This window comes from Phocoena phocoena, chromosome 5 (assembly GCF_963924675.1).
Source record: "Phocoena phocoena chromosome 5, mPhoPho1.1, whole genome shotgun sequence".
NCBI lineage: Eukaryota > Metazoa > Chordata > Mammalia > Artiodactyla > Phocoenidae > Phocoena > Phocoena phocoena.
The window spans coordinates 134699576-134720815 of NC_089223.1; the positions used below are offsets into that span (position 1 = coordinate 134699576).

Sequence of the window (21240 nt, forward strand, 5' to 3'; positions counted from 1 at the left end):
CCACAAAGACTGACTCGGGTCGTTTTATTAAACTCCCGAGAATGCCATTTTTATGTGATTTGAACTTTTTAGAACTACTTTCTACTTCATCATGGGAGTTTACTGTATCACAAGTTGTAGGTGCTAACCAAAACAGAAGAGGGAATGCGAGTCTCTGATGAAAATAACACCAACAGCCCTAGTTGATCCAAAAGATGACCAGGAACGAACAGCTGAAAAATGAAAAGCAGTATGTTCCAGAGAGAAAACGGCACACAAGAGCACCCTGGGAAGGTAACGCCTGGAGTAATGGAAAGGCGAAAAGACAACAGTGCGTGTGTGTGTCTGGGGTGAGGGTACTGTGTAATTCATCAGAGTATAATGCTTAAGAGGTTGGGCTCTGGAGCCCTAGCTGACTTGAAGTCCTTGCTCCACCACTTAAATAGATGTCTAGCCTGAGAAAGGCTACTCAGCCCAGGATTGCTGAAAGTATTGACTCTATCATTGTATAAAGCTCTAAGAACTATTCCTGGCAATAAAGAAATATGAACGATAGGGTTCTGTTTTTTGTTGCTATTATTGTTGTTACTGTCTCTAGATGGATGAGAGGAGAGCCCAAATTACTCAGTGTCTTGAAGGCCATGCTAGAAATCCTGACTAGTATACTGTGCACAGTTAGAACCAACAGAAGGTTGTGTGGAAGGGGATACCATGATTCAGTTTATAAATACTGGGTTGGTCAAAAAGTTCGGTTTTTTCCGTTAAGATGGCTCTAGTAGCGCTTAATTGTCTTTAACTTCATTCAAAACAATCCTGTCAGACTGTATTGCGACAGTTCTCATATCAGCACGCATTTTTTTTAAAAAAAATTATCAAAATTGGTGAATTTTTGTGTAGCGATTTTAATACTGAAGATGGAAGGGAAAAAAGCAACATTTTCGGCATATTATGCTTTATTATTTCAAGAAAGGTAAAAACGCAACTGAAACTCAAAAAAACAAGATTTGTGCAGTGTATGGAGAAGGTGCCGTGACTGATGGAACGTGTCGAAAGTGGTCTGTGAAGTTTCGTGCTGGAGATTCTCGCTGGACGATGCTCCATGGTCGGGCAGACCAGCTGAAGTTGACAGCGATCAAATCGAAACACTGAGAACAATCAACATTATACCACGCGGGAGATGGCTGACATACTCAAAGTATCCAAATCAAGCGCTGAAAATCATCTGCACCAGCTTGGTTATGTTCATCGCTTTGATGTTTGGGTGCCACGTAAGTTAAGCGGAAAAAACCTTCTTGACCATCTTGCCGCATGCGATAACGTTCCGTTTTTAAAACAAATTGTGATGGGCGATGAAAAGTGGATCCTGTGCAATAATGTGGAACGGAAGAGATCGTGGGGCAAGCGAGATGAATCACCACCAACCACACCAAAGGCCGGTCTTCACCCAAAGAAGGTGATGTTGTGTATATTGGTGGGATTGGAAGGGAGTCCTCTACTATGAGCTCCTTCCGCAAAACCAAACGATTCATTCCAACAAGTACTGCTCCCAATGACACCAACTGAAAGCAGCACGCGACGAAAAGCGTCCGGAATTAGTCAACAGAAAACCCACAATCTTCCATCAGGATAACGCAAGGCCGCATGTTTCTTTGATGACCAGGCAAAAACTGTTACAGCTTGGCTGGGAAGTCCTGATGCATCCGCCATAGTCACTAGACATTGCACCTACGGATTTCCATTTATTTCGGTCTTCAGAAAATTCTCCTAATGGAAAACATTTTGGTTCCCTGGAAGACTGTAAAAGGCACCTGGAACAGTTCTTTGCTCAAAAAGATAAAAGGTTTTGGGAAGATGGAACTATGCAGTTGCCTGAAAAATGGCAGAAGGCAGTGGAGGTGAACACATGTGTTCAATAAAGTTCTTGGTGAAAACGAAAAATGTCTTTTTACTTAAAAACCAAAGGACATTTTTGGCCAACCCAATATATCTTTTAAATCACCTGGCCTACAATGTGAAGAACGGTTTGCTTGGGGTTCCGGGGGTGGTGGGCAGGCATGAACACAAGACCTATTAGAAGGCCAAAGGCCAAAGCAGTAGCTCATATAAAAAATAACTACAGGTTGGACTAGGCTAGTAGCAATAAAGTTGGAAAGAAATTGGTAGACTTACGATACATTTGAAGGTAAAACTGACATGATTTGGTAAGGGACAAAAGGGTGGAAATGACGACTTCTCACAATACCCGCGCCCCCCAACCTTGAATAAAGTCTTCCTTGCTGGACTTTAATGACTGTCATTGAATTTTTTTTCTTTAACACTTCCCAAATGAAAGTTTATCTTTCCAGACTCAGCTAAAATATGAACTTTCCATTACAGGAACTAACAGATCTCTCTTCCGCACTCTTCACAACAGTCTTTAGGCTATAAAGAGTTGTTTTCTTATATATTTTCCCCAATAGAGACAAGCTCCTTTACAGTCAAGGCTACATCTGATTTCTTGTTCTAGCCCACACAAAAAAAGCGCGACACGCACCAAGGGCAGCCTCAGATAACCTCGCAAATGGCCTCAAAGCCAGGGCAACTCCTCAAGCTCTTTTCTTTCCTTGGAAGGAAATTCAGTCTGCTTTCTTCTCCTTTCAACTATTCTATCTCTGGAGATTCTGTTTCCCCTCAGATTAACTGTAGAATTAACTAGTCTTTCATTAGCCTCCCCATTTCTTGCAGCTGCCAAAAACCAGTATATAGGGATTCTTTTTGTTAAAGTGCTTGCTACTAATTCTATTGAAAAACTCCTGACTCCCTTTGTGAGTTGGTAAACTGAATGCACTGGCTTCTGCCCCTTACTTTTATTCCCATGGATGAGGTTCACCAAAAGTACTTCCTGTTTTGTGTGTGGAGGCCTCTCTTCCCAGAACATAGCCTGCAGATGAAGCCTAGACATAATAATCGGTGTCTTCTTACCTCAAATAGATAACTGGCACTTCTGAGGGCCTCCTAAGCAGGCCTGTAATGTAGCAATGGAATTAAAAACAAATGTGATTCTGCCAGCCTTGTTTTTTTCCAAACCAAACAGCTATAGTTTACTGTTGTAAATCCAAATAGTAACAGATGCTACCTGTTTGAGTTCTTTCTCCTCTTGAACCAAATCCTTGATTCCCTCTTCAAAAGAATTTTTTCATTGTAAGTTATTATTCTAAATCTTTATTTTATGAGGATTAAGTTGCAGAGGGGAAAAAAGGTGATTTTATATATATATATATATATACATATATATATATATATATAAACAGGATTCAGATTCTCCTAAAAGTCTTGTCAAACACCATGCGCACCAAGAAGTCCCATTTTGCTAACCAGTTTAGAGACATAACTCCTTTTTTTTTGATGTAAGACTTTCTAGGGTCATCTTTTGCAAGCTCATCTAGCGATAAGAAAATCTCTAAGTTCTAGTTAACAAATAATTCATATTGTTCAAATATATTCTTAAGTAAGTCCTGGAGGATAACTACTTATTATCATGGCTCAGTCTTATAGAAAACATATGAAAGCATTTCTCATAAAATTTAAAGATTTAATTGTTCATTCCTTTTAAGTAATATATGTATTTTGGCTGATCTACAAAGTAAAAAGAAATCAAACGTTCAGTTATGACCAAATGCTGAACGTAAACTTGGAGAATATGGGATATCTATTATAAAAACTGGTACTCTACACCTTAATAATGTCTAATGGAAAGAGAGGAAACTGGCTACATTCCTTCTTCCCTTGATATATACTCCATGGAAAAAAAAAATTACAGAAATGGAGAAAAATTTTTAAATAAAAATTAGTCCTACCTCATCTCCTAATCCACTCCCAAATTGTAACTAACCACTGCAAACACAGTTAGTTCTCAGCACTGTCCCCTTATTTTTGGTGAATGGGAAAGTCACTCATGTTTTTGATGGTACTGTACACACATTAAAAAAAAAAAAAAAAAGGTGAGATTTAGGAATGCTTAATTCCATTTGACTTGCTTCTCTGTCCCTAAACCCCTCTGCCTTAGCAGTCAACTATGCCCTTATGATAAAATTTAAATATGACCCATTACAATAGCAATAATGCAATCTGGAACTTATAAACTAACTACTACACCTGGCAATTCTTTGTCTTTCCTCACCTTTCCCCAACCCTATCTACTTCATACTATTATTTCCTCAAATGCTTGTTTTTCTCAACTTGGTAACCTTCTTTGAGGCCAGCCACCATGTTTTATTCAACTATGAATCACTTACTCCCTAGGAGTACTGTGCATAGAATAGGTACTTTGTACATGATAAATATTAAGTTTACCATTATCTCAACTGTACTTAAAGACTGACATATGGAGGAGGAGAAGGGAGAATTTATCTGCTGCTTCAACTGCTTGAAAAGAAATGATTCACAAATTTATTATTTTAACTTAATTGCTAATATTAACTCTAAACAACAATCTCAGGAGTTGTTAATTTATGTATTCTGATTTGTGACAAAGCAATTTTACACTATGGTGAATTTACATGTTTTCTTCACTAGAGTCTAAGTATTGCATGAATGCACACATTGCCCCTCTTGTCCACTGCTCTAGTCCCATGCTCTAAATAGTGCCTGGACTATAGCAGATGCTCAATGAACGTTTACTGGTGAACTAATTAACAGCAGCAATGCATTACATCACCTCATATAAGCCTCTTCACCCGCAAGAGCAATCTTTGTGATGGGTATACTATACACAGTAAGAAACCACAGGATTAACTGAGTTCTCACGATGGCAGAAGCTCTCTTTTGGTGCTATCATTCCCAACAGCCGAGGTAATGGTTCTGAAAGTATGATCCCTGGGCCAGCAGTATTGACATCAGCATCACCTGGGAACTTGTTAAAAATGCAAATTCTCCGGACTCCCCTGGTGGCCCAGTGGTTAAGAATCCGCCTGCCAGTGCAGAAGACACGGGTTCGAGCCCTGGTCCGGGAAGATCCCACATGCCGCGGAGCACCTAAGCCCGTGCACCACAACTACTAAGACCGTGTGCCACAACTACTGAAGCCCGCGCGCCTAGAGCCTGTGCTCCACAACAAGAGAAGCCACCGCAACGAGAAGCCCGCGCACCGCAACGAAGAGTAGCCCCCGCTCGCTTCGAGAAAGCCCGTGTGCGGCAACAAAGACCCAACGCAGCCAAAAATAAATAAATTTATATTTTAAAAAATGCAAATTCTTGGGTTTCCCTGGTGGCGCAGTCGTTGAGAGTCCGCCTGCCGATGCAGGGGACGCGGGTTCGTGCCCCGGTCCGGGAAGATCCCACATGCCGCGGAGCGGGCTGGGCCCGTGAGCCATGGCCGCTGAGCCTGCGCGTCTGGAGCCTGCGCTCCGCAACGGGAGAGGCCACAATAGTGAGAGGCCCGAGTACCGCAAAAAAAAAAAAAGCAAATTCTTGAATTCCAGCTCACTAAGTCACAAATCCTGGAGGTGGGGCTAGCGATCTGTGTTTTAACAAGCACTCCAGATGATTCTGACGTACGCTCAAGTCTGAGAGCCACTGGCCACAGAAATTTTTCTCATGGAAATAGAAGGGATCTCAAGCCAACAAAAAGGTCATAAAATACTAGATGAGGCTTTAAAGAAATGTACTTAATGTTCAAACATTAGAATGTTTTTAGAAGAAGTTAAATTAAGTCAGTCCATTAAGTGACATGAAAAACTACCAGTATATAGTTGAGAGGTTTTTTTTCCTTATCAGAGATCATAAAACTGTATTCAGATCCCTACTATGAGTTATTAAGGAAAGAAAGCAGAAATAAGGCAGAATATGGAGGACAGGTAAAATAAGACATGGATGAGATCTGGGAAAACTGTTTTTTAGATTCCAACTGAAATTTAGCACTTTAATTTTATACAAAAGTACGAACCACAGCAGTTTTCACAGTATCTGTGACTCACGACCGACAGAAATCATAAAATATTTTCGTATCATATTATAGTTGTTACATACATCTCAAAATATACGTTACGGTCACTACTTTGAAATTACAGCAGTAAATCAGATCTGCCACTAGATCTCATTATTTAATGCATTATTAAAGAAACATGTATTAATATGTCACAATTAAAGATAGTCTGAAAGCTACATTTCAATATATTTGGTTCCTTGGCAATCCTAGGTATTTCATATATTTAAAAACATTGTTCTGAGAGAAGGTCCACAGGCTTCACCATATGGCCAAAGAGGCCCACAATATAAAAAGATTTAAAAAACACACAAAAGTTAACAGTTAATAGCCGTGTTAAAAGTGTTCCTGACCTCCTCTAAGTTATGGGCCCCTTCACAAATCTGAGAAAACGTATAGACCTTTTTCCAAGTTTACAAAGGGGCATGGGGGACGCATCTGGGACAATGATTCCTTCTCCTGAAACAGCATTATACCAAAGCACCCACCTTTTGATCCCAAAAAGAAACGCCAGTTGTGCAAATACCTTAATCTCTGTAACTTTTAGCTTAGTGTGGGCAATGAGCACATCTATAGCCCACATCTGCAGAGGCAGACAGACAATTTAGTGGAAAGTGAGTAAGAATAGTCAAGTAGCTTAAAATTAGGGAACTGTGAATGAGGAGCTAAGGAGTTCAGTCTTTACTTTAGGTAATGCTTTGACTGTCTTCCTTTACTTTTCATTTTACAGTACTCAGTATTTTGGAAACAACAAAATTTGTATAAAAAAAATACTTTGTTTAAAACTCTTAAAAGGCTTCCCACTGCCCTTTAGATAAGGCCCAAAAAACAGGTACAAAGCTTTCAGAGTCCTCACCAGTTAAGATTTTACCTCTTTCGCCTCATTTTCATCCCCTTTCCTTCTCATAATCCATATTCTAGCCATGTTGAATTCCTTTCTGCAAACCAACTAGGCCATGCTCTCCTTCCTCCAGACTTTCAGACATGCTATTCTCTGCTTGGCTAATTGCTTCAGACCCTTCGAACCTGTTTAAATGTCACTTCCTCAGGGAGGCATTCTCTGACCTCCTAGCCATTCCCCTACTGTATACTCTCTAAACCTTTCATTAATCTTTTCACAACGCTAACTCGTCACATTTCATTGTAACAACGTGTTTAACTGTTCATCTTCTCCACAAAGCTGAAAGCCTGGTGAGGGCAAAGCCAGGGTTCACCACAAGATATTCAGCTGAGCCTGACATGCTGGTCCTCAGTAAGAGCTGGCTGAGGACTGAATGTATGGATTTGCCTAGAGACATGTTTTAAAGCATTCCTGTTTATGTATCTATGAAGTCTGAGCTATCCCGACTTGGCAACACTTATAACCTTGTGTGTTACTCATTTAAAATTCCATATAATCTGTATTCAGCCCTGTCCTCAGTCTGAATTAACAAAACTGTATTACTTAGACACATTGTTTGTTATATATAAAATTGGAAGTTAATTAGTATTTAAAAAAACAAGTCTGAGTGCAAAGGAATGAATGCTACTAGTTTCCCAAATTAAACAAATACCCTCTAATGATCGACTGTCTAGATATACTTAATTTTCCTTTTATATAAAATAGATGTCTCCTGAGAAGTATACAAATACCATTTAAAGTCATTCCTTTTCATTTGTTTTATTAATTGACAGGGCGGTTCTTGGCTTTTGGTCACTCTCCTTCACATAATCAATAATCTGTAAAACATATATTCAAGGTGCACTAAAACTCAGTGGCTACTTTAAAGAGCCCTTGAAGGATCCTGTTTTAAAATGATAGTTTAGAAAGCAGAAGAAGCTTCATTTCATTTTCTTTCTAGATCACAATTAAAAACTGACAATTATGATAAAACTCTACTTTTTTTTTTTTTTTTTTTTTTTTTTGGCCATGCTGCTTGTGGGATCTTAGTTCCCCGACCAGGGCGCAAGAAAGCACCGAGTCCTAACCACTGGACCACCAGGTAATTCCCAAGCTCTACCTACCGACTAAGTAAAAGCATCTTATTAAAACACTTTTTCATCTCCTATACGCTCCGTAATTTAATACCTTATATGGCTACTTTGTATACTGTTAAACAGTACAGTTAGATGGTTTTTTAAATGCCCTCTCTTAAATGACAGTAAAGAACTTAGAGATCATACTCAGCACATGGAGGGACTTCCACAACTGCGACTCACCTCCGTTTTCCATGAACCTGATATTTTAATATCCAATTCCCAGGTAATGGGAATTTCAGGATGATTCAGAATTACATGATAACATATTTCATTAATTCTAAGACGTACATTTTTTCAAATTTTGACATCTCTGAAATCAGGATGTATTTTACAGTCGACGATATCCTACAATTTGTAGTTGCCAGCACGTTTTTCTTTTAGTGGTCTAAAAGTAACGTTTCTTACAACTGATGGCATCTTAAATGAAATACTGTTAATAAAATATTAAAAACTTCTCTCTAATAAGGCTTTCTAACTAATCTAAATAATAGTATCATCATAATTCACACAATTCTAGAATCAAAACTAAATAAACTTAAGATTCACATTTTACCTTTTTAGAAAACTAGTGACCAGGCTAAATTCAAGAAAATAGATAATTGAAAGAAAACACTTCTTAAAAAATTATTTTAGGAAAAAGTATAGATTAGAGGCAGAAATAACACAAATGAAAAAAAGAAAGACTTGAAGATGTTCAGTCAGTGGTAACTTCGAAGGAAGTGAAGGCGGGAGACAGACTTAAAGTTCTGTCTAGAAGAAACAGATATTAGGGACACGGCAGGAGATTAACTTAGACGGCAGATTCCTTAGAGGGAAAAATACTATTATAATCTTTCTCCCTCCACAAGGAGGGATCCCTGTCACCCTTTAAACAAAAAATACGGAAACATAGCTGAAATCATTGTAGTTAAATGTAAAATTGCAAACATTCTTAATAAATTAAAGACCAACCTACCAGCATTGTCTTCCTTCTGGCTCAATCTGTTTCACCTTCAGGTAATCCTAGGGTAGGGGCTCCTTTTCAGATCCCCAGTTTTTCATGTCGATCTTCTACCTCCCTGTGGCAACAATATTTTCTAATTAAAAGAGTCCTTTTGTGCCACAGGGAGGATTTCTGATGGTATAACACATACAAAAGTTATCACAGCTCAGCATGAGGTCAACCTAGTCTTGAGAGTCTTCAAGAAAGAAATCTGGTTCCTTATCTTATTTTTCAATAGAAATCTGGTTTTATTTTTTAAAACTGCATTTCCAAAACCTGAACTTTCATTTATTTAAAAAAAAAGCACTACTTTCTTGTTGAAGTATATAAAAACTCTTATCATTCATCTATCTTTTCAACTAACCTCTAAACACAATTTTGTTGATCACAAAAAAAAAAAAAAAGTTTTCTAAGTTCTCTTGATAATTACTTTAACTAATAAGACCAACCTTTTATGTTTTGATACTTGGTTAAAAACCAAAGTCCTGTTCCCAATGAGCAGAAGAGAGAAGGAGGAAGCTACCAGATCCCTCTGAGCCAATGTCTGTTAGTAAAAGTTAATAAATAAGTCTACGTGTATTACATGACATGATGTGAATTATGCTTAAAATGTACATTAAGAAAGACCAGCGGGAAGTTTAGAAAAGTGGTAGTTACTGTGCCTTCACTGGTAAGATTATGGGTGATTTTCACTGTTTATTCTTTGTAATACTTTCCAGTTTTTCCAATGAACAGGTATTGCTTTTATTATTTAAAAAAAAATCAAATTTAGGTGTAAGCAAGAATGACTAAAACTTACTGTGATTTTAAGATGAAGTTAATCTCAGCATGACGACATTATGGCCTTGATATATTTTGGATGACCATATTTACGTTTTCTGGATGACTACCTTTTAATATTTTAAATAACCCTACGGTATTCAATATTTAGCATATAAACAAAAAATAAAACATATTTAAGATTTTACATAGATGGTTCTTCATTATACTGCAATTCTAAGTCAAAACTCAATTTGCTTCAGTCTGTATTTCTCAACAGCTATGTGTTAAAACTCTGTATTATACGCTCTATTCAACAAAATAAAAACATGGGCTCTCTACTCAGGGGCTTGTATGGCTCGCTTTGAAAACAAAAGGAGTATACACACAAGAACAGTGTAAGAAAGTCAGTGATCATGTGTCTAAATCCAGATGGTCTCACAGAAGATCAGGAAAGGGAGGGTTTCACATAGGCCACAATTGCTGTGGACAGCTTCACGTGGTTGGGCCCGAAGGAATGGATAATACTTAAAGACATTCTTGATAGGAAACTCTATTTGAGCAAAAGCTCAGAAGCATAAATAGCACAGCCATGAGAAGGGCAGAAAGGAAGACTGCTAGAATACAGTGTTTCTGTAGATAAGAAGGCCAGATTTAAAAGGCTCTACTTCTGGATGATTCCGTGAGTCAATGAATTTGGTAGAGGAGTGGACTTGGAAATCTGATAGACAAAGAGCTTCAGCAGAATGATAAATGCAGATCCCAGAGCACAGTAAGTTAAGGAAGGAATGAGGAGGAAAAAGAACAGACTTAAGGTATAAAACATTTGTCGTTTTCAAAAGTCAAACTGAATGGAAAGAGAAAACTACAACAGAGAAGTATTAAACAAATGTTGTTTTAACGTATAAAAGACCTTCTCCACATCTGAAGGCACAAGGAAAGGTCTTAATGAAGTTAAGGAACACTTACAGAACACTTACATCACAAGCGCTGTGCTTTATAGGTTTATTTTATATAACCCTCACCACACTGAATTCCTATTTTACGACAGGGAGATAGACTCTGAAACAGTTAAATACTGCCACGTAAGTGATAAAGTGGAAACCTGAAACCAGGACTAACTACCCCAATCAATATTCTTCCCTTTCCTAAGTAAAGAGCCGCTTAAAAGGCGCAGAAGAAAAAAAAAACAATTTAAGCGCAGGATTAGCCACCCAGGATTTTTTTATTAGATTTGACTACTCTTCGGCTCTTGTCTTCAAAATGTAAACATTCCCTAAAGTTAGTTTCTTAATTCTGTGTCCTTTGTTCTCTATCACAGAGTGACAAATACAGAATTTAAAAATCCTCCCCTTGGGGAAATCTCTCAAGTTCCTTCCCCCTTGGAGTTTTCATTTATTTCCGTGGCTTCAGTGAGGATGATCCCAAATTGGTCTCTGCTTGACGTTTGTGTACTAAGCTTCAGTTGTACTAGATAACCTTTCATTTGCCCCTACGGACCTATAGTCCACCCTTCGCTCTCTCCCAGGAGGCTGACTTCCCTGGCTCCCTCTCTGTGGCACTGCCCTCAAGTCAGCTATGTCCTTTGACCAAAGGTCCCAGATTCTCTCAAGGTAACCCTTTCTCCAGGGCTCTCCTTCTGGGTTCCAGTAACCCTTCCCTCTGTTTGGCCCTTAGGCCAAAGGACAGAAACAGCTCTGCTACTGCTAGCTCTGGAGTACCACCCCCATCACTTATGGTTACCCTACACTTGCCGACACATTTGTAACTAGCCATTTATTAAAACATCCCTTAAATTATCCTAATTTGAATATGCCCTCTCTTTTGTGATGGGGCACTGAACATACATTTGTACATCTTCAAATACCTAATTATTTCCCCTTAGATGCTCTGCTTCAAATTAAAATCAACATGCTTATTACCAAACTTATCTGCTTCCCCAGTCTTGCCTTCCTCAAAACCCTTTATGATACTTGCACCATTATTAGGGTCAAAAAACTGAGTAATACCTTACCTATCTATGTTTCTCCCCCTAATCTATCATGCCTAGTCTTATTAGATCTTACATAGTAGAAGTGCTTATATAAGCCCCTTCTGTTCCTATTGCTTCTACCTTGTTTTAATACTTCTCAAGCCATCCCCAAGTCATACATACTACAAGAGCCAGTCTTTCTGCCTCATCTTTTCCCTACAATTCATTCTCTATCTACTGAGATACTGATCACTTAGTACTTTCTACTCAAAACCTTCCAAATCTTTCTCTCTTATATGGCTAATTACTAACTCTTAGGTTCAAATCACAATCTAGTCACAGTTCTTAACGGAACCTCCTATTAATATCTTATTTACTCAGTATCTTCTAAACGTATCTCAAATTTCTACACCCCACCCATTTGTTAACTATATTTCCCTCAGTCTACGATCCTTTCGCCTACCTGCTATCTGCCCAAAAGATCCTACCATTTGTCCTCCTCCTTTCTCTAAAACACTCCCTAATGCTGTAAGTTGAACTTTCCTCTTCTGAAAATTTCTTTGAATTTGTATAGTGCTCAACTGATTCTACACTGCTTTATATTGTGATTATAATATATATATTTTATCTCCACAAAATATAAATTACTACCACCTTGAGGGAAAAAGACATGTTGAACACAGTGCCCCAGCACATAACAAATACAAAGTATTTATTGATATATTCTCATAAATTAAAGTGGAAGGTGATGAGGATAAATATAGTTTAAGTTAAGGTGCAAGATGAAGAAGCAGATTCTCAACAGCTCAATCTTTGCAGCCAAGTCTTAAAAGATTTCCAGCAAAACTTACCTATTATTGATTGCATTGGTATAAACTTGTTACTTTTTACATGGTAATCTGTAATAACTCATTAAAATTTATATATATATAAAATAAATATTATATATATATATATATATATATATATATTAAGGAATGAACATAAAAACTGAATTTCCACATCTTAGTAGGGAATCCAAGAGACTCCAGAGGCCTCCAGACACTGCTGGACTCTGCAGCCACTGGCAGAGGTACTTCGGCCTGCCGGAGTCGAGACCACCCTTCATGCACACGTCATTACTACTCCTCAAAGGCTCTTGATGATTACTAAACTTCAGTTATTATCGAAAAGCAAGTCACAGGTTTAGATGAATATGTCTATTTTTAAAGTTTTAAAATATACTTGGTTTTTCCCATATAATTTAAGAGAGGATTACTATTACACACAAGCCCTGTGAGGGAAACGTAGATGTTCAGTCTATAAAAAAGTGAAGCAAGATAGCCTATAATTACTACTAACAAAACGAGAAATCATTTTATACACAAAATAATGAAGACAGCTAAATGTACATCATTATATGACTTCAGTACTCCTGCCTGCATACTGCAGGAGTATGCATACTACATGCATACTACATGCATACTACTCCTCCATGCATACTGTTTCTGGTCTGGATATATATGCATGGGTATACAGGAATACAGGAAAAAAAACTTCAATGAGAACACGCAGAGGACTGATATAACAGATCAATAAATATAATTACGAACGCTTTTTAGACTAATATAATCTAAATCATAATGTAGGAGCATTCCAGGTAGTATCTCCTAGACGTACAAAAGGAAATCTTATTCTCTACAGATCTTACTTCCACCAACTCACCAAACAGAAGCTGCCGCAGCCATCTTACAAATATCCCTTTCCCTCACTTCCCAGTCACCGTCCTCTCCAAAACCTACATATACCTGGGATTTAACTTAAAACTTTATTGTCACCACAAGAAACAAACCCAATCCTAATCCGCTACCTAAAAGGAAATATGCGTTACGTTAAGTCACAACAACCTTTCTTCAGGAGAACGAAAATTTACTTGTATTTCAACTCATTTAAAAGTGCATTTTAGTCTTTAAGTAGAAACAAGATTAAGCTCAGATTAACTGATTCTGAACTAAACTACACATATTAACAAGCTTACTAAGTTACTATGAGCCATGCTGTTTTTAAATAAATTAGTATATTGTAGTCTCCAAGTTCTGCAGGCCTTATGATGAATAAGTGTGAGTGTTATTAAACTGTTCTGATTACGGATATACGGGCAAGTAGTTTTCAGTCTGAATTTGGCGTTGCCTTTAAAAGAGCTGTATCTGAATTCTGCATTTGACAGTGTTCTTCTATAAGGAGAGCCAAGAACAGCTACACTATACTCGTCTTATTTTTAGAAGTAATATGGATTTTAGAGGTAAAGTGGGTTTTAAAAAATTCGTGAGCCAGAATGGAATTAAAAAGAAAATGTAAGATGAACTTCTCAGGTTACTTTTAGACTATTTTAGAATAAGGTAAGTTATTTACCAAAATTTCCTTTTAGTGTTGAAGAAAAATAAACCTAAAAAACATTATCAAGTATTCAAAAACTACTTTTAAAATACCACAAAATTAATTGTTCTTTTATCCAGACTTTGTACATCCTCTTTTTTCAATATTATAGTCACTCATATCTTTGCCCTGCAAATGATACCATCACCCTCAGAGAGTTCAAGAAGACGAAGAAAATAAAATCCCTTAAATGGATTATATTCGCTTCCTATTTGGAATTGTTTTTACCAGATTAATTTAAATGAATGAACTGCTGACCATCAAGTGTACAATGAATAAGATTTGGTCAACATGCTCTGGTATTTTAACGTGAATTTAAATTTCTACTGATGCAAACGTGGCACTGTAGTTTTCAGTTTTCAAAGTTTCCAATTTGCTACCAAAATCAGTCTTCCCTTTTTTTTTTTTGATCAAAACATTTTCCAGAAATTTCAATCAGTTCTACTTTCTTCATTCAACTTAAGCTATCATACTTTTTTCTTGTCCCATTAGTTTTCTATTTAGTTATGCTCCTATAATAAAATCAGTTACAATATCTACTTCAAGATATCATCCTGCATAATACTTTTGTGAGTTCTTCTTATTCTTTTCCTCAAGAAGAAAATTCATCTCTACCACTAACCTTCTAGCTTCGGACTGGAAAGCTGTCCAAACTCTCAAAAGAAAACATACGTTATCTTCCTGCCACCTGCACTGGAAATCAAGTACCACTCCAGACTACAGTCACAAAGACTTTATGAAGTGTTTAGCCACCTGTTTCGATAAAATGACTTGATTACCACCGCACGTGGGGTTTGCTGGCACTGTTGTCATCACTGCTCCAAAGAGCAAGGTAGGGCTTCCCTGGTGGCGCAGTGGTTGAGAGTCTGCCTGCTGATGCAGGGGACACGGGTTCGTGCCCCGGTCCGGGAAGATCCCACATGCCGCAGAGTGGCTAGGCCCGTGAGCCATGGCCACTGAGCCTGTGCTCCGCAATGGAAGAGGCCACAACAGTGAGAGGCCCATGTACCACAAAAAAAAAAAAAAAAAAAGAGCAAAGAGCAAGGTAACTTCCAACCCCTCAGCTCAACCAAAAAAAAAAAAAAAAAAGAACTAGGGAGTGCTACTGGGCCTCAACAAGCAGAAAGACATCAAATACACAAAATTTTTAATCATGAGACTTTGCTACATTTCAAGAAATTTATCTAAAGTATTAAGAATTTTTATTAGGATTGTAAACCAAATATAAGGATTCTTTTTCTCTATTAACTGATACAGATAAATTTAATGTTTATTATTATAAAATTGTCACTATAATCCTTCTGGTAAAAAACTCTTTTTTCTTTATGGTCAATGGCAAAAATGAAAAGGTTTCTCCAAGAATTATACATACTAATGCCCAATTAAACAAACAGTTATCTCACCACAGACATATTGAAATACCAAAATTTCTAAGAAGACAAAAAGGGAAGAGGAATCTGATTGATAGACTACTACAAAGATGCTTCTGACCTAGGAAAAAAGAAATCATACTGCTCTGATATTGGTTAAAAGAAACTCTAATCTACTATGGAATGAGAATACCGTATTTATTTTTTGAATTAAAAAAAATCTAGTATACTAGTCTACTGACGTCTACAAATAAATAACAACTAGTCAATATTTCCACTCCCAGAAACAAAAAATGACAAAAATAGTTTTATTATTATGGGTCTGTAATTTTGTCCTTAGGGTCCGTGATATGAGACTCTGTTGGACTTCAAAGAATTATAATGTAGAACTTCATATATATAAATTCCCTTAAACAAGAGGTGTTTCACTTGTTTCCAAGCTATACTAAATAGCATTAAAAAGAGGTTTTTCGGTATATTATTCAATTGGCAATAGTAATGTTGACACTTACAAAATGAGAAAGTTATAAATAATGAACATTTAATGAGATGTCTACCTGTTTCCACATTCTCGGTCTCAACTTCTTGTTCTTCTGCCACATCTTGCATCATATAAGTCTCATCATCATAAACCAGAACCTGGGCTGCATAGCCCTGCTCTAATCTGGCACTTGGAACTGGCTCCACAATCACTGCTGGATATTCAGAAACCTTTCCACTTTCCTACAAGAGCAAATTTAAAAAACAATCAACCTCTTTATTCACAAATTCTGGATTCACTTATAAATCCTTGAGTTCATATAGTCTCAAGGAGTTCAAACGAGTGTCCCGTATTATAAATATGAATGTAAAAACCAAAGCGAGAGATGAGAAGGGCTAATTTTAATAATCTTTTCACGTCTCAAGAGGTGAGACATATATTAAACATTTTAAATAATCAGGGCTTTAGGATTAAGATGGCAAATTAGAAACATGCATATAATTTCACTCTCTCATGAAAGCCCACTAAAATGCTATAAAAGACTTTTTCAGACATAAACTCGTAAGAAGGGATAAGAGCAACAAAATCTTGAAAGACTGAGAGTGGACGGATGAATATTATTAAGTGGTTTAGCAGACCCAGGAAAGCCAAATCATAGCCTGGCAGCAAAAAATAAATGAGACACAACACACTTTACACTGGAGAATCCACAGAAGGCAATACCAATTCCTTCTGGAAACAGAGGAGCAGGAGGTGACGGACAAAGAAGAGGGGGGTTAAAGCAAGGAAGATTCCAGGAAAGTTGTCTGAAAAGCACTTTTATTCCTAGACCTGCTCCCTCCTCCATGATGCTAGACAACGGCCCCTTCCCCACCTCAGCAGAAGACTGGAGAGTTACTTTCTGGAGAGAGAAAAACAAGAGCATCTTTGAGGTATAAAGGCACATTCGCTAGTATCAGTGCGGTACCAAAAACAGAGTTCCCAATCAGCTTTTTCGTCCTCCACCTTTAACCATGAGCAGACAGCCAAGTATTACTGTCACCCAAGGAAACACCAAGGAAACGCCTCTAACACAAAACATATCATTTACATACATATACATTTATATATTCATATTTTTCACAGAGGTAAGAGAAGCTATATCCATAAAACAGGAACAGAATACAATTTAATAAAGAACATTAAAAAAATAAAGAGTTCTTAGAAATTAAAAACACAGTAGCTGAAATGAAAAAAGAGGCATGGAGAATAAAATTGAGGCAAGTCTTCCAGGAACCAGAGTAAAAAAGATATAGGAGAGAAGCGGGGGGCTTCCCTGGCAGTCCAGTGGTTAAGAATCTGCCTTCCAATGCCAGGGACACAGGCTCAATCCCTGGTCGGGGAACTAAGATCCCACGTGCCGCGGGGCGACTAAGCCCGCGCTGCAACTACTGAGCCCACGCCCCACAAGGAGAGAGCCCACACTCAGCAACTACTGAGCCCATGTGCCACAACTAGAGAGAAGCCCACACGGCACAATGAAGAGCCTGTGCACCACAGTGAAAGATCCCACGTGCCTCAACTAAGACCGGACGCAGCCAAAAATAAATACATTAAAAAACCAAAAAAAGACTGCTCTTCAAATGCAGGGGCTGTCGGTTCAATTCCTGGTCAGGGAACTAGGATCCCACGTGCCTCGGGGCAAAAAAACCCAAAAAGTCACAGGGAGAGAAACAGGAACACTGTTAGAGGACCAGTCCAGGAGGACCGATATCTGAATAACAGGAGTTCCAGAGACGGGGGCGGGGGAGGTTGGAAGGAAATGAAAGAATTGCAGAAATTTTCCTAGAGCTGAAGGATGTGAGCTGCCCATCTGAAAGGGTCTACCAAGTGTTCAGTATAAACAAATAAAGAATGAGACCTACACTGAGGGACACCATTGTGAAATATCACAATCAGGGAACAAAAAGATTCCATAAGATTCCTGAAAGAGAATACAGGTCACATACAAAGAATCAGGACTCAGACTGCAGTCTTCTCAAGTCATATTGGAAGGAAGATGACAATGGAGACATTTCTTCAAAATTATGAAGGAAAATTATTTCCAACCAAGAATTCTTCACCCAAACCATCTTATGAAAGTAACATAAAGATATTTTCGCAGACATAAAAGACCTCAAAATGTTTACCTTCCATGCATCTTTTCTCAAGAAGCAACTGGAGAGAGTATTCCACCACAAAAGTAAATGTTTAGTAAAGACGATAACTTAGGGTACAGAACATAGAAGATCCAATATGGGAGAGAGACGATGGTAATCTTTCGGAGGACTGGATTGTGAAGAGAAGTTCCAGGATGCCAGCTGTGCACTGGATTTAAAGGGCAACTAGTTCAGTTGTAGTGACGTGACTCCTGAAACTGTCATCACCAAGACAACCACTGACATTGTTCCTAAGGACAGGATGCCCAGATAGGCCTACTCCAGATTTTTATTTATATCTGGCTTGTCTTGATGTACCTACTCACTCCACCCTGCCTTACTTCCTGGATCAGCTGAGACCACTCATTTTCACCTCCCAGATGAGGTAAAGATTCTGCTTTAATCAATTGCTAAGTGTTGGAAGACCACAAAGGGCTCAGAATCCAAAAATAAAGAACAGCACTCTTCCCATGTGACCGTATACTTGCTGAACAAGCCTGCAATACCCAGCCCATACTAGAGCAATGACAGGTACCTGACCAAGATGGCGTCCTATGTTTCCAAAATTAACTCATTACACTGCTTAATGATTACCTGAGTAGAAACTCTTCAAGCTCAGTGAACCTGACGCCTGACTAGTCAGCTTGTCTCCTGGAAGCTTTCATCTAACTACGGTAATGCTGCCCCTTCCTAACTCAGTGAGCTTAGTACACTATTCATTTTTTCAAAGTAAACGATACATCCACAGACAATAAAACTGTAAAGAAAAGTAAAAGAATGTAAACACATTAAGTCAGGATAATGGCACCTCTGGGAACACGGATGGGGATAGGAGGTGGGGCACACTTAGTATTCTAAAATACTAATAATTACTAGTATTACTAATACTAAAATACTAATAATCTAAAATACTAATAATTTCTACTTTTTAACCTGAGCCATAGGTAATATGTCCTCTTTTTGTTATCCTTAAGTTGAAACATACATATTTTATACACTCTTGTTTTGTATAACACATTGCACAAAATTTTTAAATAAACCACAAAACATAGATACAGTGACTTTTAAAAAAGCCAGTACACACTGAATATTAACCTTGAATTTCCTACTCTGTATCAGACAAAGGATGAGTCCAACTCGCTAACATTAGAAAAAAACTCTTTTTCACAAATGGGGTACACTGACAGTTGAATCTTCATTCATGCTCCTTGATCAGCTTTATAATCACAGCCCACAGTCAGTACCACCCAGCTAAACAACAGCTATTAAAGAGAAGCATGGGATAGGTAAAAACTGACGAGGTCTCCACTCATCAGAAACTCAGGAGGCAACATCGTGAGCAGCATTTAAACTAGTATTGACCCAAGCAATGAATATTTACATATAGTGCAAGGGACTTATAATTTCTTTCATTCTTCTAAAATCTAATAGTATTTTTAATAGTAACATTAATCTCAGATTATCTTCTACTGTGAACTCCCCCACCCATACCCAACCAGTAGGGAATAAATTTTCTAAACTGTGAAATACTTGAGGACTAGAATTCTGTACAGGCCAATCCCTCTATCTATACTCTCTTCCCCACCAACTAGGATTGAGGACCCATTCCTTAGTTGGGTTTTGTCTTGTTTCAATATTTCTATGGTTCCTTGCCTTTAACCATAAAAAAAGCAAAAATCTTTATTAAAAATGTTCAACTCTTCTCTCTTTTAAATGAACTCCAGATCTTTGCTTCTTATTCCTGTACACACCTCTGAAAAAAATAGTCTAACTCCTTGACTCCTTATCTACATATACCTTGTATTCTAGATTCTACCACCTCATTGATACTACTCTCTCAAAATGTCAGTAAGGACCAAACTCTACTTCAGTTTTCATCCTCCTTTACCTTTTTCTGCAGACTCTTATACACTGACCAGCTCCTCATTTTTTTAAAATTAATTAATTTATTCATTTATTTTATTTTTGGCTGCATTGGGTCTTCATTGCTGCGCGCGGGCTTTTTCTAGTCGCGGCGGGCGGGGGCTACTCTTCGTTGCGGTGCGTGGGCTTCTCATTGCAGTGGCTTCTCTTGTTGCGGAGCACGGGCTCTAGGTGTGTGGGCTTCAGTAGTTGTAGCATGCAGGCTCTGTAGTTGTGGCTCACGGGCTCTAGAGCGCAGGCTCAGTAGTTGTGGCGCACGGGCTTAGTTGCTCCGCGGCATGTGGGATCTTCCTGGACCAGGGCTCGAACCCATGTCCCCTGCATTGGCAGGCGGATTCTTAACCACTGCACCACCAGGGAAGGTCCAACCAGCACCGCATTTTTAAAATTCTTTCTTTCATCGTTTTTGTTCTCTTTCTACCACGCTGCTTTTAAGCATCTCCTCTTGACTCTTCTTCCATTCCCAGTGACTCAAATGTAGCCACATTACCAAGGTTCTGTCCTCAGCACCTCCTTTCTCTTTACTCTGTATTACCTTCCCAGGCAACTCCACCCGTTCTTACAGTTTCAAATAGCACGTCTGTACTAACAATTACTAAATATCTATCTTCTACCCTGGCCCATCTCCTGAACTCCAGAACCAAATTTTAAATTACCAACTTAACATCATTATAGGAATGTTCAGCCAATACTTCAAACTTAACATGTCTAAATGGAACAAATTATCAACATCTCTCCCTGTTCCCCCACCCTGTGTTCTTCTCTAAACCTCAGTTTCTTCATATTTAAAAAAAGAGGTTACAATAATAACTCATACCTCACGAAGTCCCTTGAAAATTAAATGCCACAAAGTACTCAGCACAGTGTCTAGCACAAAGTAAGTACTCAACTAGTGATATCCATCATTACACTGTAACCATAGTAATAGTATTTAAACCTACTACTTGCTCTCAGCTTTGGAGGGCATCTTCTCACATTACAATCAGAATTTTTTGTATTACTTCTCTACACAAAAAGTTTTCATGAATACCCTTTTGTCTTAAAGGAAAGTTGAACATACTAAACAACGGTTTTTTAACATTCTGTGAAATATAACCTTCAACCTACCTGTTAAGTGTTGATCTGTGTCTCCTAAAAGATGCTGAAATCCTAACCCCCAAATACTGATTCACTGATTCAAAGCAGTGAATCTGAGATGATC

The 21240-nt window shown here is 38.1% G+C and overlaps 1 protein-coding gene across 1 annotated transcript in view; it reads right to left on the minus strand.

The window, feature by feature from the left end:
- The window catches only part of ELF2 (E74 like ETS transcription factor 2), a 94921-nt gene that overhangs the window by 35422 nt on the left and 38259 nt on the right, over nucleotides 1-21240 (minus strand). The window contains exon 4 of the mRNA XM_065877530.1: nucleotides 16016-16181. Coding sequence (XP_065733602.1) covers nucleotides 16016-16181 — 166 coding nt within the window. The remainder of the gene's footprint in view (nucleotides 1-16015; nucleotides 16182-21240) is intronic.